The sequence below is a fragment of the Mus pahari genome, chromosome 13, assembly GCF_900095145.1.
Source record: "Mus pahari chromosome 13, PAHARI_EIJ_v1.1, whole genome shotgun sequence".
Taxonomy (NCBI): domain Eukaryota; kingdom Metazoa; phylum Chordata; class Mammalia; order Rodentia; family Muridae; genus Mus; species Mus pahari.
Window position 1 is genome coordinate 31,588,943 of NC_034602.1, and position 18,880 is coordinate 31,607,822.

Below are 18,880 nucleotides of genomic sequence, written 5' to 3' on the forward strand. Positions count from 1 at the left end.
ACCCTCTTCTTAAGTGGCTTTGTAGCAACTGGGGTTTGTGCCCTGTAGGCTCCCATGATGCCTGTCATACACATTGTGACTCAGAGATACCTGTGGATTTGTTTTCCTGTGAAGTGACTGACATAGTCACCACTGGGATTTGGGCACACAATACCCATCACACACTTAACTGAAGGACTGCCAATTTTTAAACTGCAAACTGAAAATAATACTTGTCTTTGGAGTTAGAGAAATAGAAACGCTGTTTGTCAGGTACCCATTCTAGTGCCTGGCACACAGGAGAGGTGTGACCAGTGAACATGAGTAATGAGGGAGAGAGAAACTGAGGTGAGAGTGACCCAGGCTGAGGCCAGAGTCGGTTAGACAAGGATGTCAGCAATGAGGGCCCGGGACAGGCTGGTGGCTGCTGACCTACCAGGTAGAGTGGTTGTCTGGCCATAGTGACATGGGTTCTGATAGTTATTCTCATAAACTGTCCTGGCTTGAATTTTTATAATTTAATCTATGTTTTAAAACCCAGGTGCCCAAGAGACAAATACTGTGGCCTTTGTTACTTAGGAACCGTTTAATGCTTTCATGTGAGCCAGGCCTGGTGGCACTACCTGAAGCTACTGAGGAGGCTGACATGAGAGAATCTCAAGTATTCAAGACCAGACTGGGGCATCTTAAGAGAGTCCCAGCCTCAGAAAGCAAAAAGACTGGGCCTTTAGAGGATTTGCCTGGCATGCGTGAAGCCCTAGTTTCAATCTCTAGTATATTAAGTAAGCAAATATATAAACATACACACAAACACACATAGATACACACACACACACACACACACACACACACACAGGATCATGCCTGGTACTTGCCGTGCTAAACTCCTATGTATGTAATTTCTGGGGCTTTTAAAAAAGTGCTTATTTTTATTTGTAATTATGTGTATGGTGTGTGGGTATTGAGGGGTTATGTATAGATGCCCACAGTTTCTGGCATTTGTGAACTGCTCTCTGTGGGAGCTGAAACTTAACTTGGTATTCTGCAAGATCAGTATATGCTCTTAACTGATGGGCAATCTCTCCAACCCCCAACCTTTGTTTTTATTGTTACAACTAAAGAAATGAGTGATGTCATGCTATCTCACCACGTCTAAACAAGCCAAGGGGAGGGGCACCCCCTTCTGAGTGATGAATATTGAAATTAATGGTTGTAAGTTCTGGTCATCAAAGTGACGGCTGTAACAGAATCAAGCACTGCTCTGACTTTGACAGTCACTGTGAAGACCATGTTGACATTTGCTCCTGGCACTCAGGCTCTGATTCAAGCCTGGTTGTCTAGCTTGAAACACCCCTGGACGGTTCTAGTGAGCAACTTGGGTAGAGACAGCCCTGGAAAAGCCAGGGTGCTAGGATGGGTGGGAACATATCCAGATAGCAGTGTCACTTAGTTGGCAAGGATGGAGACCAGATGAGGACTTCCCCAAGTCTTCTGGGACCTGGCTTGGGAGGCATTGGTTTTTCTAAGAAACCAGGAGCAAGATTTACTGTTCCTGACTGAATCTGCTTTATATAGAAAACAGAAAGTCCTGTGTGGCTAGAGAGAAGCACTTGCTGTGCAGATGTGAGGGCTGCAGTGTGGATTAACCAGAGCCTTCCCAAGAGCCAGAGGTAGGTGGAAGTCCACCTGTGGTCCCAGTGCTCAGGAATCCCTTGGAACAAGCTGCTTGGCCAGACTACCTTAAGGGTAAACAGTAGGTTCAGTAGAGAGACCCTCCCTGTCTTAACATGTAAGGCATAGTGGAAGTTAACCTCAGCCCGTCACACACATTCACATACACACTCCACATACACATACATATGCTTCCACACATGTGAGCGTGTCTCCTTAAGCAGATCTTGTTAAGGGTGGCAAGTAGGATCATTTTGGGAGAGGCTGGGGACTGGGCTTCTGTGGTTAAGGTTAGGGTAAATGCTCTTGAAAGTTTGGCTCTGTAGGCCAGACTGGCCTCAAACTCAGAGATCTACCAGCATCTGCCTCTACCTCTGCCTCTCTGCCTCTCTGCCTCTCTGCCTCTCTGCCTCTCTGCCTCTCTGCCTCTCTGCCTCTCTGCCTCTCTGCCTCTCTGCCTCTCNCTGCCTCTCTGCCTCTCTGCCTCTCTGCCTCTCTGCCTCTCTGCCTCTCTGCCTCTCTGCCTCTCTGCCTCTCTGCCTCTCTGCCTCTCTGCCTCTGCTGAGTGCTGGGATTTAAAGCATGCACCACTACTACCTGGCCAGATGACTCAGCACTTAAGAACACTAGCTACTCTTTGAAAGGACCCAGATTCAATTCTCAGCCACACAACTGGTGGCTTACAACTGTTTACAACTCCAGCTCCAAGGGGTCTGACACCCTCACACTGACCAACATGCAGGCAAAACACCAATGCACATAAATAAATGAATGCATTAAATTCATAAGTAAAATGAATGAATACATAAAGTTTATTTAAAAAAACTCCAACACCTTCACACTGACACACACAGGCAAAATACCAATGCACATAAATAAATGAATGCATTAAATTCATAAGTAAAATGAATGAATACATAAAGTTTATTTAAAAAAACTCCAACACCTTCACACTGACACACACAGGCAAAATACCAATGCACATAAATAAATGAATGCATTAAATTCATAAGTAAAATGAATGAATACATAAAGTTTATTTAAAAAAACTCCAACACCTTCACACTGACACACACAGGCAAAATACCAATGCACATAAATAAATGAATACATTTTATTTAAAAAGAAAACAACAACAACAAAAAAACACAGTTTGGCTGTGCTGGGAGTCTTAGCATTTCTTGAAGTGCGAAGAGTTAAATGATCTAGTCAGTTGTCCCCAGACACTTTAGAACTGAGACTGTAGTCTGTTGTTCACACAAGGGAAGTGGCATTAGAGAGGAGCAACAGAGCCATCCCAGGTCAGGGATGGCTGAGAAGATGGGCAAGTCCAACAGTACAGTAGTGATTATTCCACAGAGGACATGAATCCACACAAGGCTTGCGGGTCTGCAGCTGAGGAACACTCTCTCCCTAGACCCTTGGAGTGTGATTCACTTCCAAGCAATCTGAGCCTTAAGGATAGCTGTAGTTTTTCTTTCTTCCCTCGTTCAGTAGTTTTGAGACTTGTATAGCTAGGCTGGCCCTGAACTAGCTACCTAGCTCAGGCTGGCCTTGATCTTGTAAACTTCCCATCCCAGTTTTAATGCTGGGATTACAGACCTTTGCCTCCATGGCTAGTTTACAAGTCTTCGTATCCTTTACTTGGAGTTCAGACCTCATGGCATTGACAGAGTCATTCCTGTGTACATGTAAATGTAAGATTTCCCACCGACAGATAAACATCTTAAACTTTCTCATGTTTCTTCAATGAGGCCTAGTTCTTTGATTTCCTCCTTGACTATAAAACCACCAAAGAATTTCCTATTTATTTTCTATCTCTGTTCCCATCTTGAAAAGAAATTACACAGGGTATGGTGATAAAACACCCGTGATCTCAGCTACTTGGGAGGCTGAAGCAAGAAGATTTAGAGTTTGAGGCCAGTCTGAGCTACCTAGGAGATCCTGTCTCAACTTCTTAACAAAGTGCTAGGGCTATAACTCAGTGATGGAATGCTCTCCTAGCATGTATAAAACCCAGATCTTGAGGCACAGAACCTTGAGAGTAAGAAAGAAATTTCATTACGGCATGTGAAGTGCGAGGGATGCGTTCCTTCATGTGTGTGATACAAAGGAGTCACGAAGGAAATGAAGTGCCTTGTCCTTCCCAGCTCATACCCTGGCAGGAATGAACAGAATCCACCATGCTATGAGCCATATATCCAGGGCATCCTTCACTGTCCCCCACACTTGCACCATCTCTCCTGCGACCATCATCGGAACTTTCCTTACACAGCCCCGTGTCCCATCAACAGGGGTCACTGGAGAAAGCCTCCTGGGTCTCATCTGATCTTTGGACTCAGTCCCGCTTTTGTCCGTATGTTCCGGGTATCTATTGCTGCATAACAAACCACACCCTTAATGTACGTGGCTTGAGACAACGGCCACCATTTATTCTGCTCAGGAATCTGAAATCTGAGCAGGAGTTGGCAGGGACACCTTGTTTCTGCCTCACAGGAGCAAGACTCAGCTGGGATTGGACAAGCCCCTTCCAAGATGCTTCATTGAAGTTGGCGGTGGGTGCTGGCTACGGGGGGTTCACTCTTTGTTGACCTCTCCATGGGGCAGCTTGGGTTTCCCAGATTCAAAGGGAAGGGCTGTGGCTTTCGCCATCCTTAAATTCATGTATGACTAGCTGATTTGCAGGTGGAGCCTACACGTCAGCATCCAGGTTCTGACTGGGTAACAGCAATATGGTGACTGTAGCCCACCAGCCTGTACTTCCAGCTGCCCTGACTTGGATCTTACAGTCTAACAAAGCCAAGGAAACATGAGGTAGCTTTGGCAGATGGTGCTGGATATGGTCTGGCGGGAACCAACCGGAGAATCACGGTGCAGATCTAGAGGGTTTCAGAGTGAAAATGGCCTTTTCCAGATAAGTTATTTTCCATCAGACAACTTCTATTTCTGAGAACTAAGTGACCACAGGACCACAGTTTCCATTATGAGCTGGATATTATCTGATCTAGCCAAAATGTTGCTCGTGCACAGTGGTGTCTGTTGTCAAGCAGATGTGGCATGTAAGACGTAGAACAAGTTGACCTGCAGGTAGTCCATATCCCTTCCAGGCTGACACCTGCCTCATGGCCTCAATTCTTTAATCCACATCCACAGTAGCATGACACTGTCTCATGAGAGGAGAAGCAGCTCAGGCCATGTTTACAGGTGCTTCTGCATGGCAAGATGGCACCAACCTAAAACTGGACACCTACAGCCTTACAGTCCCACCCAGTGCCGACCCTGAAGGACAGTAATCAATAAAATCTCTTCCTGTGAGCCGAGTGATGGACTGGTATGGTCTGTCTTGTCTGAATAAAGAACTGTGAAGAGCAGAAACCTGCCCAGGGCCATGGGTGGGTTCCGGGAGGCTCAGTGACGATCAATGACGTGCGAAGATGAACTATCTGAAGACCAAGACATGTGGGGGAAGAGGGTTGAGGGTGGGTCTCCAATGGATACTGTATAAGAAACTTGCACCTCAAAAGAACTCTGACCAGCAGGAATCCACAGTGTTGGGTGAGCCCAGCTGTAAGCAGCCCACTGGGCGTCTTACTCTGGGGAGTCTGCTCGGGAGAGGTAGGGCTGTACTGGGCCCTCTTATCATGGAGGGAGTGGGGATTTTCCCTTCCTGGGCTGGACACACAGGATGCCCCATCAGGCTGTTAGTGACATTCTCATCTGTCTACTTATGGGTGTCTCATCATGAGATCTCCCACACATTAATGAAGGAGACGTGACCATGGGAGGGACTGGGAGCCTTAGCTCAGTCCGTAAAGTGCTTGCCTCGTAAGTATGAAGTCCTAAGCTCAGTCCTCAGAACATACATTAAACAAACAAACAAGAGATGTCAGCGTGATGGCACACACTTGTAACCCCGCACCGAGGAGGCAGGGATGGTCCCTGGGACTCACTTGACACTCAGCCTAGCCTAGGTGACAAGTCGAGGCAGAATAAGAAGCAGGAACCGTGCTGGACAAGTGACACCTAGTTACCTTCTGGCTTCTACACATATGCACATGTATGTGCATCCCCGTACACACCCACGTGACCCTGGTATTAGCTCAGAGACCATTTCGATGTTTACTAAAAGGTCTCCTTAGAAAGTGACATGACACAGGGAGAAAGAGCAGCCACATATGGGTGTGATGCCTCCCCCACCACTGTGCACGGAGGGATGGGAAACTGTCTGCAAGGTGAGCAGGGACGCGCTACAGGAGCCACGGGACTCTTCGATGCTTCGAACATCATTTCAGAAGGAAAACAACCTCAGTTTGACTTTGCCAGTGACTAGCTACCACGGGGAAAGGCGTGCAGGAAAAGTGACAGGATTCATTTACGGGAATTTCTTCTGAGATCCAGTCCCTTGGCAACCCAAGGCTCGTTGGAATCTGTAGAGTGACACAGGTTTGGAACTGACTAGGATAACATTTGTGGGCTTTTGAAGTTACGATTATGTGTCTAGTTATTTATTGTGTGTGCATATCACTGCGGACCTATGGAGGTCAGAGGAAAACCTGGAGGAATTTGCCCTCTCCTTTCCCCATGTGGGGGCTGGGCATCCAGGCTTGGTGTCAAGTGTCTTTATCTGGGGAGGCATCCCACTGCTGTCATTTCAATCATTCTTAGCACACAATGGAAGCCCCTTGCCACACCTGCCTCCAGCCTTCCACAAGATAGCTAATCCAGGCATGGTGCTTGCAGACGCTGACCCCTCCAGAGACCTTCTCAGCCTTCTTGACAGGTGACTTCCTGGGGTGCCTGTGTCTCCTGGAAGGGCTGGGTAGCCTTAGGTCACTGGTGAGTTTTCCCAGGGCACCGAAAAAGCAGTCTGACCATTGGCTTCCAGGTCTGCTTGGCCTTACTGAGTCCTCAGGACTAAGTGCAGAAAATAATATCTCAATGTGGATTACCTATCTATAAATGGAATGATTGAACAAATGAATTTAATGGTGAAAGCTAGGCAAGTTTCCAGAACTCTTTGGGCCCAAGACGTCTTGCCTCTTTCATCCCATCCCCCCCTTAGCAGTCATCACTAGCAGTTGCCCTGCCCGTGTGCAGGGTGTCCTGGGTTTCCTTGTTAAAATATGAAGAAGTTGAAATCGGCTACAGCAGAACGTTAAAACCAAGGCGGAGCGTCTTGGCCTGTGCTCTGCCCCCCCCCCCCCGTTGCCCTCTCCGAGCCCGATGTCCCGATTGCTCCCCATTACCCTCTCGCACCACACTGATGGGCTCCAGGCTCTCCTCCAGGTCACGGTCAACCATAGGACGCTCTTTCGCAGAAATCCACTGCGCTTCCTCTTGGCACTAGAGCGGAGCGCCTAGGGGACTGCCTCAGTGCAAAGCTTTGGAAAGGAAGCAATTGCACCCTCGAGACTACTACCGGACCACTGGGGACTTTTTCCCCCTGCTCAGCTCTCTCTGGCATCATTTCCAGAAGAGGATACGGAGGGATGACATGTCCTTGTGTAGTGGCACCACTTAGCCATCGTCGATGCTCTCACTCAGGTTCCCACACAGGCATCCACAAGGGACAAACGGAGAGACCCCCCCCCCCCAAAGATGCCTATTCCCTGCTTCTTACCCTGAGCCACTCACAGGACGAGGGCAGAGACAAAAAACACCAGTAGATAGCAGCAGGGATTAGGGCACCCAGATGAGAAGGACCCATGCAAGCTCGACCCCTGAGGGCCCACCCAAAAGTCTAGGGGACACAACCCTGGAGCAGCCACGCCCTCAGCAACCCTCTGAGCTGGCTCCCACGATTCCGTGGGTCCCCTGGTATCCCACCCCTCCCAGCCAGCCCCGGAGCCGACGGGCGGCACCTATTGCAGTCCCGCGTTTCCGGGGAGCCAGGGTGGGGTAGGCGGGCTGGGCGCGGGGGTGGGGTGCGGGTGGCACAGGCAAGGCAGAGGTGCTGCAGAACTCGAGGCGCAGCGGTAGGGGCAACGGGTTGCAGGGACCTGAGCCGACCATCAGGAGCTCCGGGAGGAAGGACAGCGGCTGGGACCTGACTGAGGGCAGGGAGTAGTGGAGGAGAGCAGGATCTGAGGGCACTGGCAAGCCTGGCTGGTGCCCAGAGGGCGTGGGGGAAAGGACAGGAGCCAGGAGCAACGTGCGGGGCGGGAGCAGCCGCCCGGGGACCAGACTGGAAGATGCCTGGGGGCCCGGGCGCGCCCTCTTCTCCCGCAGCATCCTCAGGCTCCTCGCGTGCCGCGCCGTCGGGGATCGCGGCATGCCCTCCGCCCCCACCTCCCCTAGCCCGAGGGTCTCCACAAGCATCCGGTCCCCGGCGCAGCGCCAGCGTCCCGCAGAAGCTGGCGGAGACACTGAGCAGCCAGTATGGACTGAACGTGTTCGTGGCGGGGCTGTTGTTCCTGCTGGCCTGGGCGGTACACGCGACGGGTGTGGGCAAGAGCGACCTGCTGTGCGTTCTAACCGCGCTCATGCTGCTGCAGCTGCTCTGGATGCTGTGGTACGTGGGTCGCAGCTACATGCAGCGCCGCCTCATCCGCCCCAAGGACACGCACGCGGGTGCGCGCTGGCTCCGCGGTGAGTGCCGCTCTCCACGCCTCTCTTTGAGAGCGAACTTTAGCTCTAAGCCTCATCTCTTTTCCCGCCCTCCTCTCGAGTTTCCCTTGTCTGCCTTAGGCTCTGCTCGAAGGTCTTCCTGCTTAACACTTTGTTGCAATGTTTCAGGCTCCGGCTTGCAGACCATTCTCTCCCTCTGGGCGCTCAAGGCTCCTATGATCTGGCCTCAGATAAACTCTTTTCTCAGCCCTCATCCTGGGCTGTAGGCTGTCAAAGACTCAGTTCCGGTCAGTATTGAAAGCCCCAAGGTCTTAGCATATTCGGTTCCTTCTCTTGGAATGCTTTTCCACTCTTCCCTCTGTCCTGCTTTCCATGGGCTAAGGCCTCCCTGAGACTGAAGCGTATCCTACGGCTCCATTCTGTGTTTCTGTTCACACTCCCACACTTGCTGTGGCCTGAACTGCCTCTTCACCCCATTGGGGGGAGCCTGTGACGCTTTGTCCAAGAGCCACACGGGTCTGGCTTGGAGGAGGAGCTGAGAGGATGAGGGGAGTCCTGAGGTCATGGTCTTGAGGGACGACCTCACTACATGCTAGAGGGGCTGCCCATATTGAAAACAGACCCAAATGGGCCAAAGGGGGCCGGAGACACGAGGGCAAAGGGAGAGGGCTGCGATCCAGGGCAAAGGGAGCAGACGGGATCCAGGGCAAAGGTGCCTCCTCCCACTTTCTCATCTTAGACTGTAATTTCCCTCAGAGGCTGCCTCCCAATTTTTTGCACACTTGACCTCAAACATATTCCCTGCTTTTCTAAGACCCCAGCTCCAGTCTGAGCCTCTGCAGAGGGGGACCTCAAGCTGGATTGGACCAGAAGGAGCCACGAGACAACGATTCAAGGGTGTGACCTCATCACCCTTGCATCAGAATTGCCCTTGTCATAAGAATCACCCTCTTGCCTTGAGTAGAGACATTCAGAGAGATCAGTTTATCTTGCCTCAAAAAAAAAAAAAAATGTACAGGACCACAAACTACCTGAATTCCTCCTGAAAATGGAGGTTTGAGGGAGCTCGTGGGTTTGTGGATTATGAATGGCAGCTGTGGGGTCAACATCACATAGACAGGACTGGTACTGTGACCCTAGGATGTTGACATTTTAACCCTTTCCCAAGAAGAAGCATCCTTTTTCCCTCCCTCACCTCCTCTCTCCTCCATCTCTTTCCCCTTCAGTTCTTTCTTCAGTTTCTCCCCTCCCTCCTGACTTCTGTCTTCTCTTCCCTCACTTCCTGTCTCTCTCCCTTACCATCCTTTTCCCTCTTTCTTGCTTCTTCCTCGTAGCTCTCTTTCCTCTTTTCCCCCTTCCTCTTCCTCCACTTCCTTTAAGTCTCCTTCCATTCTTCCCCCTCTTCGCTCTGACTGACCCTGTTATTTCCCAAGGTTGGGAAGCCTGGGGGAGAAGGAGAGAGAGAGAGAGAGAGAGAGAGAGAGAGAGAGAGAGAGAGAGAGAGAGAGAGAGAGAGAGAGAGAGAGAGAGAGAGAGAGAGAGAACAGGCCAAGGTTTCCCTATGGAAGCACTCCACGTCTTTCGGATAGCCTGTAGAGATGAAGTAGGTTAGGCAGATGGAGACCAGCACAGGGTAAACTGCAAACCCTCAGGAAATGGTACCCAGGAGGATGATGAGCGGGAAGGCTCATGGTATCCAGATGCTCAGAGAGTCCAGGGAGGCCAGGATCTCAAGGAATGTTGAGTGGCTGGCCTAGGAACCTATAAAGGGCAGAGTGGGGTGGGGTCCTGGGTGGTGTGGTACCACAGAGAATGGGGGAATTGGCATGGGCTCTCTGGGGTCCCAGGTGGCACGCATGCAGTAGGATATGTGGACCCTTTGGAAGTGGCCCCATAGTAGTGTCTCCATTCCAAGGAGACCCACGTGCTATGCAATGCTGTTGGCCTGGAAGACACGGCTTGCACTCCCCACTTCCGTCCCCGTCAGCTCTCTGAGCCCCAGCTCTTACAGGCGTTAGATAAGAATCACAGCTACCTCACGGGGAGGAGCAGGAAGATGACCATGAGCTGGCCCTTCCTGCAGAAAGTTTGGGAGCGAAAAGTGGCTTACCATTACCAAGGTGCCAAGAGGAAGTTCCTTGGCCCCAGCAGGGACTGAGGTTTCCTTTGGACTCTTAGCTGGATAGACTGGTTTGTAGTGGAGTCTCAGTCCTGTCTGTATGGGGAGCGAGTAGGGCAGTGCCCTGAGGCTCATGCTTTGGGATAGAGATCCCTGCCCCGAAACTCCAGCCACTGAGGTTTTCTATGGGAAATCGTAGGGTTTGGTTTGATCTGCAAGGTACCTGTTTGAGCAGGAAATAGTCCATTCTACTTCCTGTGAGGGATGAATTATTTTCTTTGCAATAATAATAATAATAATAATAATAATAATAATAATAATAATAAAAAAATACTGATCCACTTAAATAACTGGTAGCAGTGTTGCACTCTGGGTCTAACTCCATCTTTGCTGATTTAGGGATGAGTTCCTCTGGGAGGGATGGTTGTAGCCTCAGAACCGGTGCCTGCCCCCTGAGCAGCCAGTAAGCAGCCTCCTTAACAGTGTTAATCACCACTTCCCGATTTTCTTCATTGCTAGCCTGCTCAGAATGGGATGAGGCCAGAAGGGTTTTTTGTTTTGTTTTGTTTTGTTTTGTTTTTGTTGTTGTTTCCCCCTTGTCTTTTGTCTGTCTCAAGATCAGAAGTATTTCGAACACTAACTCTGGAAACACTGGTGGCTACAAGCACACTTGTTGTTTAGGAAGCTAGAATCATCGCAGTCCGTCAGAGCTGATTTCGTGAACGGGGGATCACCCCCGAATTTACTCTACAATTCAGATTCTTCAGTTTCTGTTTTTAAACAGGGCATATCTAAACTTGAGTTTCTCCAGAGCTCTGTCCAGTGTGCTACCACAGGCCATCCATGGAAATGGGCTTCATGGAGAGTCTAGCTTTGTGTCACTAGAAACAACCCCGAAGTGTGGGTGATGATGATGGGAAAGCATGACAGTACAGGTGACAGTACCGGTGACATCCTGGCTCCCCACTCCCACCTCCCCTTTCCCTCTGTCTTTTGAGCAGGAGGGTCTTGGACCTCTGCCCTGGACAGTGGTGAAGGAACCCATGCTATGCTTGGATGTCAAACTGACTTTTACTTAGGGGCCTAGGCAGAGCGTCCATCCTGACTGCCTTGTGCTGCTGGTCTCTCAGTGTAGAGATGCATCGCCTGGCATGGCCTCATACAGAGTGGGCAGAGGTGGGCAAGAAGCGGGAAGACCATGAAGGTGGCAGACAATGGTGGACGGAAGCATGGCTTCCACACATAGAGTTTCACTTTTCTGCCTCGGTCTTCTCACCTGTAAAATGGGGCATATGTTATTGTCTATCATATCAAGTTGTCTTGAGAATCAGGGACTTTATGCATATTAACTGCTTAGAAGAACTTCTAAGGGAGAGAGGCAAGTACGTTATTACTGTGAGACAAACGACTCAGGAGTGTAATGCACACGGTGGGGGCACATGAGGAGTTTGGAAAGGATTGGGTGCTTAGAGATTGATTCCCCAGAGAACTCAACGAGCCAGGCACCAGACCTGAGCTTCGTCCCAGCCTTCATGGGGACCCATCACAGGTTAAGGAAAAGGACAATCGAGATGGGTGCCCCCAGCTAGGGTTGGGGGATGGGCACACAGGGAGAGCAATACAGGATCCCGAGACTTCCAAAAACATGGTTACGTCTGGCTAACTCCATCCTCCCTCCCTCCTCTCCTCTACCCTCCCCTGCCCCACTTCATCTTCCTCCCCCGCCCCGTCCTCCCTGCCTTCTCCTCTCCCATTTTCTCTTTCCCCTTCTACTCTCTTCCTTTCCTTTTTCTCTTGAAAAGGCCGGGCCTCGTGTGCATCCCAGCTGGCCCCAACTTTCCTATGTACTGAGGATGACTTTGAACTCTTTTTTTTTTTGTTTTTTTTTTTTNGGAACTCACTTGGTAGACCAGGCTGGCCTCGAACTCAGAAATCCGCCTGCCTCTGCCTCCCGAGTGCTGGGATTAAAGGCCTGCGCCACCAGGCCCGGCGACTTTGAACTCTTAATGCCCCTGCCTCTGCCTTCCGTGTGATTGCAGGCATGTACTCCCACACCTGGCTTATGCAGTGCTAAGAATCAGCAGCAGCACTCATTCATGTTCTTACAGTCGGAACCTAGATGGAGGTTTAGCATTCTTTGGAAAGGAAGTAAAACTGTAGGGGTCTCATAGGTATTTGTAGGACAGTGGTCCCAGGGGCAGGAAAGGATGTTGAGTCCAGAAGACAGAAGGATGTGGCAGTCCCATGATAGGAAATGCTATGGGTCTTCATCTGTCAGCTTCAGAAGAGTCCTGGGCTTTTAACATGCGAGTCTCATCTGGGAAACCTTTCCTGCCACCTTTAGGCTACTGCGACCCTTGGGTTGCTGTTCTCCTGACACCTGGCCACCATCTGTCTGGCACCGATCCTGCAGGAGATTGTATTAACCAGTTACTGTGTCAGGCTGAACAGACTGTGAGTTCCTGAAGGTACAGGCACTTCCTGAATATGCTCTCCATGGTGTCCCGAGATCCTGCATTAATGTGAAATGAGGGCCAGACGGTATCTGTAGAACAATTGAATCAGTGGAGGCTGTGTGTGATGGGTGGTTAATGGGTGGGAGGATGAATGGATGGATGGGTGGGTGGGGTGTATTTATTTAGTGTGTGTAGGTGGGCAGATGGATGGGCTGATGATTGGGGCAATGTATGAGTGAATGGACTGGTGGATGTATGTATAGGTGAATGGGTAGATGAATGGGTGTGGTGTGCATGTGTGTGTGTGTGTGTGTGTGTGTGTGTGTGTGTGTGTGTGTGTGTAAGTGGATGAGCTGATGTATGGGGAAATGTATGAGTGGATGTATGGGTGAGTGTCTTAGTCAATGTTCTATTGCTATGAAGAGACACCTTAACTACAGCAACTTTTATAAAGGAAAGCATTTAATTGGCTTATATGTCAGAGGTTTAGTCCATTTTCATGGTGGGTAGCACACAGGCAGACATGATGCTAGAGAGGTAGCTGAGAGTTCTCCATCAGCAGGCAGCAGGAAGAGAGAGTGACACTGGGCCTGGCTTAAGCATTTGAAACCCCAAAGCTCACCCCCCAGTAACACATTTCTGCCAACAAGGCCACTTCTACTTCAACAGAAGTTCCACTACCTGGTGACCAAGCATTCAAATATATGAGCCTATGGGAGCTATTCCTATTCAAGCCACCACAGTGAGTGAGTGAGTAGACAGAGGGTGGACCATCGTCAGAGAAGATGATGAAGGGCTCTGGGAGGCATCCTGCACTTCAATAGAAGGACGCACTTTCAAACCTAAGCCCTAAGCAAGTCACAGTGACGGATGACACGCTGTGAGGGGTTGTGAGCTTCCCAGCATGCGTATCCAGGTAGCAGCCAGAAGATGGCTGGTCATGATACACCGGGGAGCGTCTTTCCAGGCAGTAGAGAGATAGGCAAACTCTAGAGCTGTCCACCTGTTCAACATTCTAGACTCCTAGAGGGGTCTTTGGTGCCAGCAGCAGACAGGCGGCTGGGTATCTTAGATTATTGTCAAGTAACGCAGCTACTTGACTATCTTTTTGTTTTTTTTGTTTTGTTTTTGTTTTTTTATAGTGGGGTGTGTGTGTGTGTGTGTGTGTGTGTGTGTGTGTGTGCACGAGAGAGAGAGAGAGAGAGAGAGAGAGAGTCGGAGGACAACTTGCAGAAGTTGGCTTTTTCCTTCTGTTTTATGGGTTCTGGGGATTTCCTTCTATTATATGGGATTTTCAGGCCTCATGGCAGGCGCTTTTACCTGCTGGGCCATCCAGTCCACCCTAGGGTGCTTGACACTCAACTTGGTTCCAACTCATTAGGTTTTCTTCTTCAGTGGGATGGAGAGAGGGTATCGATGGCAATAGCCTATTCATAGAACTTTCTGGGTATTCCAGGGGAATTCTATGGAATGATCCCGAGTCTTCTCAGTGCACTGAGGCATTGTGGGAAACACTATAATCATTATCCCCATATTACAGATTGGGAAAGTGAGGTACAGATGTTACATAAATGCCCAAGGTCTCAATCAACAAATGGCAGAAGACAAGACTTGAAGGTGGGCAGCCTCTCTGCCATGTTCCATTTTACTGCCTCTTAGGGCATGACAGACATCTGTTTTCAGGCGAGGCAAAGTTTTACACAGAGAGAAAATTGTGTGGTTTGATTCTTCTGTGACCTTATATATTTTGCCTATATGTTCTGAAACACACACACACACACACTTGTGAATCAGAAATGGATAACAGAGGTCAGAAATGGGTAGGTGGGTGCCCCCACTACCCACCCCACCTGACCTCTAAACTCCCTGGGGCCTCCAGTCTCTTGAGGGTTAGATCCTGAATGAACACAGACCTGGCAGTCCTCTACTGTATGTGTGTGGGGGCTCATATCAGCTGGTGTATGCTGTCTGTTTGGTGGTCCAGTGTTTGAGAGATCTCAGGGGTCCAGATTAATTGAGACTGCTGGTCCTCCTACAGGATTGCCCTTCTCCTCAGCTTCTCCCAGCCTTCCCTAATTCAACAACAGGGGTCAGCTGCTTTTGTCCATTGGTTAGGTGCAAATATCTGCATCTGACTCTTTCTTACAGAGGTTCTGATTTCCCTGGGGGATTGCCAGGATTAACAAAACATGACTTCTTGACCTCCCATCACTTCTGTAGGGTTCTGAGCTGCAGGGGTGAGCAGGGCTGTTGCATTGCATTTCACCAGAGGCCACTCTGATGGTCTTGTAATTCGATCGATCCTGCCTGGCTCCACCCTTGTATCTCAGTGCCCAGCACATGTGATCCAGTTTCCTCTGTGCGTGAGAGAGGACGTGTGAGTCACACCACCGGTGCCAGGAGGGCCCAGGAGCTCAGGCACTGCTCACAGGTCCAACATGGATGCTTTTCTTGCTTAGATTTGCGTTTGCCCAGCAACCTCCAAACCTGTTTTGTAATTCCTGGACAGACTCCTCTATATGCATTTTTTTGTTGTTTCTCTTTTTTCAATCAAAATCACCGATATGAAGAAACAACTGCTTAACTCTTTACCTTACCAGGCAAGGCCTCTTCTGAGACACTCCGAGACAGGCTAGTAGAGACACTCTTCCTACTGAGTTTTAAGACACCAACTTTCTAGTTTACTTTTATTTGTGTGTGTGTGTGTGTGTGTGTGTGTGTGTATGTGTGTGTGTGTGTGCACGTCTATACCTGTGCATATGAATTTGTGCATATGCAGATGCATGTATGTGATCTTCAGATGGCAGGTGTCTTCAGTGTCACTCCTCAGGTGCCATCCCCTTTTGCTTGAGATAGGTCTCTCACTAGCCTACTATATCACCAAATAGGCAAGGCTATCTGGCCAGCAGGCTCCAGGAGTCTAGCTATCTAAATCTCCCATCTCTCCATCTGTGGGATGCAGCCATGCTCAGTTTTTATGTGGCTACTGGGGATCTGAAGTCAATTCCTCAAGCTTTCCAGCAAAGTGCTTCAAAACCGAGCCAACTTCCCAGCCCGCGTTGTTTGTGGATAGCATCTATCTTAGGGGCTGGAGAGATGGGTTAGGGGTTAGGAGTACTTGCCATTCTTACAGAGGATCAGGATGAGTTCCCAGGACTCCACAACTCTCTGTATCTCCAGTTCCAGGGCATATGATGGCCTCTTCTGGTCTGATGGCACTGGAAACATATGGTGCACATTCACACACCCAGAAACACACACACACACACACACACACACACACACACACACACACACGATTAACTTAATCTTTAACAAAAATAGCACCTATCTTAGCAGGGATGACTTGGTGTCTCTTGGTCTTGGCTTGCCTCTCCTTAATTTTTAGTAGTTTGGGGCGTCTTTTCTTGTAGTTAGTGTCCGTTTTTAATATTATCTTTGGAGAACTGTCTGTTCGAGTTTGGGTAATTTAATACTGCAGATGTCTTTGTATGCTTTAGATATTAAGGACTCTGTAGAAAGTGTCTTGGGGTTTTTATTGCTGTGAAGAGACACCATGACCATGGCAACGCTTACAAAGGAAAACATTTAATTGGTTGGTTTACAGTTCAGAGGGTTAGTTCATTATCATCATGGCAGGAAGCATGGTGGCATACAGGTAGCCACGGTGCTAGAGATATAGCAGAGAGGTCTATATCTGGATTGGCAGGCAGCAGGAAGAGAGAGTGACACTGGGCCAGGTTTGGGCTTTTGAAAGCACAATGCCCACTTCCAGTGACATACTTCCTCCAACAAGGCCACACCCACTCCAACAAGGCCATGCCCAGTTTTCTAAGGCCACGCCCAATTCAACAAGGCCACACCTCCCAATAGTGCCATTCTCTGAGTCTACGTGGTCATTTTCATAGCCACCACAAAAGTTACTTTTCAAATACTCTCTCCCAGTTTTGGAGCCCTCTTTCTTGGTTGAGAGTGTTCGTTTTGATGCAACTCATTGCTTGATTCTATCTCATTAAGCATTCTCTTATATTTTTTTCCTGACAGTTTTGCCTTTTTTAAACTTTGATATTTGAGTGTTTGAATTGTTTTGAGTCCATGCTTGCATACAGTATAAAGTCAGTCCCAGTTTCATTCTTTCGCCTGTGGGCATTGCGTTTCTCACTGTTTGGTCTTGGTACCTACCTCTCACCCACATGCTGTAGGACTTACATAGTTTGTTTGGGATGGCCCTGTGCGTGCTAACATACATGCATCTCTCCCATCCAGGAAGCATCACGTTGTTCGCATTTATCACCGTCGTCCTGGGATGCTTGAAAGTGGCATACTTCATTGGATTCTCGGAGTGCTTGTCAGCCACGGAGGGAGTTTTTCCAGTCACCCATGCAGTGCATACCCTGTTGCAGGTAAACTACTGGTGCTTATTCACGCTGTCTCTGCTCCCGCTCAGGCAGTGTGTCCTGAGATGTGTAAAAGCCCACACCAACACATACAGCTGGTGGGAGTCAAATTTTGCACGCTTCTGTGTCTCTCGTCAGGAACAATGAGCTGGCCCTGTAACTGCTCTGGAACACTGGGACTCTTTTGTTTCACCTCTTGTGGGTTGGAACCTTTTAGAATAACACGAGTTCCTTGTTTTTAAGCATGGACGACAGAACTCCATTTCTCTAAGAAGTAAGGATTTGATAGATGACCTTTAAATGCACAGTTCCCAGGCTGAAAACACTTGCGTGTTAGGTCAGGACTCTCCCAACGGTGCAGCATCTCGCAGTCAGGCATAGAAAGACAAACATACTCCCAACTGCAGAGACTCTTAGACCCTAGTGTGGTGCAGCATCTGATCTCAGCGGGGGCTCTCTGGTGGCTGTGAGTGACCTGATAAGGAAAGGCGTGGCCAGAGTCTGGATAGCACTTAGGATACACAGAATGTTTTCATGTATTGAGTTCAGGTCGCCCAGCTGGTGGCGCTACTTTTGGAGTCGATGGAATCGTTAGAAGGCAGGCCCTGGCAGGTGGAAGTAGGTCACAGGGCTGGAGTTTTGATGGCTACAAGCACAACCACTGGGTCTGGCCTGGTTCCAGTCTCTTTCTCTGCTTCCTGGTCTGACACGATGCGACAAGCCTCTGTCACACACTCCCGCCACCATAAAATCTGCCAGGTAGGATGGAGACCTTATGAAACTGAGCCGGCACAAGCCCTCCTCCTTTACACAGTTTCTATCAGGAGCTGTGGTCCAGTCGATGCTCAGTAAAAAATACAGTGTCCATCGATAGATGAAGGGATGATGAACGATGCTAGGTACCCACAATGGAACAGTAGTCAGCCACAGGACTAGTGGAACGCCACCACAGGCAGCGACACACACTGGAACGGGAAGACGGTGACACTCGATGAAATCAGTCCACGGTGAAAACAGACCTCATGTAACTCAGATCGGCCAGGAAGCCACTGGGCTCCTGATCTCCCTGCTTCCACCTTGGAGGTTCTGGGGTTCCAGGCCTGCAGGTCAAGACTTTGTTTTACAGAGCACTGGAGATTGGACGCAAAGTCTCTTGCACACAACACTGGGACTCTACCAACTGTACTACATCCCGCAGTCAGGCATAGAAGGACAAACAACTATGTTGTCACTCACACATGGATAGGAAGAGGCTGGCCATGTGGACGTGCGGAGAGCACTAGCGACTGGCAGAGCCTGGGAAGGCTTCGGGTGTGTGAGGACCTGTGAGAGGGTAGCTGCTACGTATGGAGGGTAGTTGCACAGGAGCAATAACTTCTAATATTCTATAGCACAGGAGACGGGGGCAACTATGGATGGCAGAAGTTAATGGAATATTTCCAAGTATGTTCTCAACATAAAGAAATGGGCCAGCAAAGTGGCTCAGCCATTAAAGGTACTTATGTGCATGCCTGGAGACCTGAGTCACAGCCCCGGAACCCACAAAAAGGTAGAAGGAGAGAATCATTTTAACAAAGTTTTCCCTTGACATCCCCCCCCCCCAGACATGTGCACACACAGAGAGACAGATAGACAGACAGACACAGAGAGGGAGACAGAGAGGGATAGAGAAACACACACACACACACACA

General features: G+C 49.4%; 1 protein-coding gene across 1 annotated transcript in view; it reads left to right on the forward strand.

Annotated features, from left to right (window-relative positions):
• Positions 1-7,823: 7,823 nt before the first annotated feature.
• Otop1 (otopetrin 1) overlaps positions 7,824-18,880 on the forward strand; it is a 26,702-nt gene continuing 15,645 nt past the window's right edge. Inside the window, exons 1-2 of the mRNA XM_021211264.1 lie at positions 7,824-8,238; positions 17,059-17,195. Coding sequence (XP_021066923.1) covers positions 7,842-8,238; positions 17,059-17,195 — 534 coding nt within the window. The 5' untranslated portion in view covers positions 7,824-7,841. The remainder of the gene's footprint in view (positions 8,239-17,058; positions 17,196-18,880) is intronic.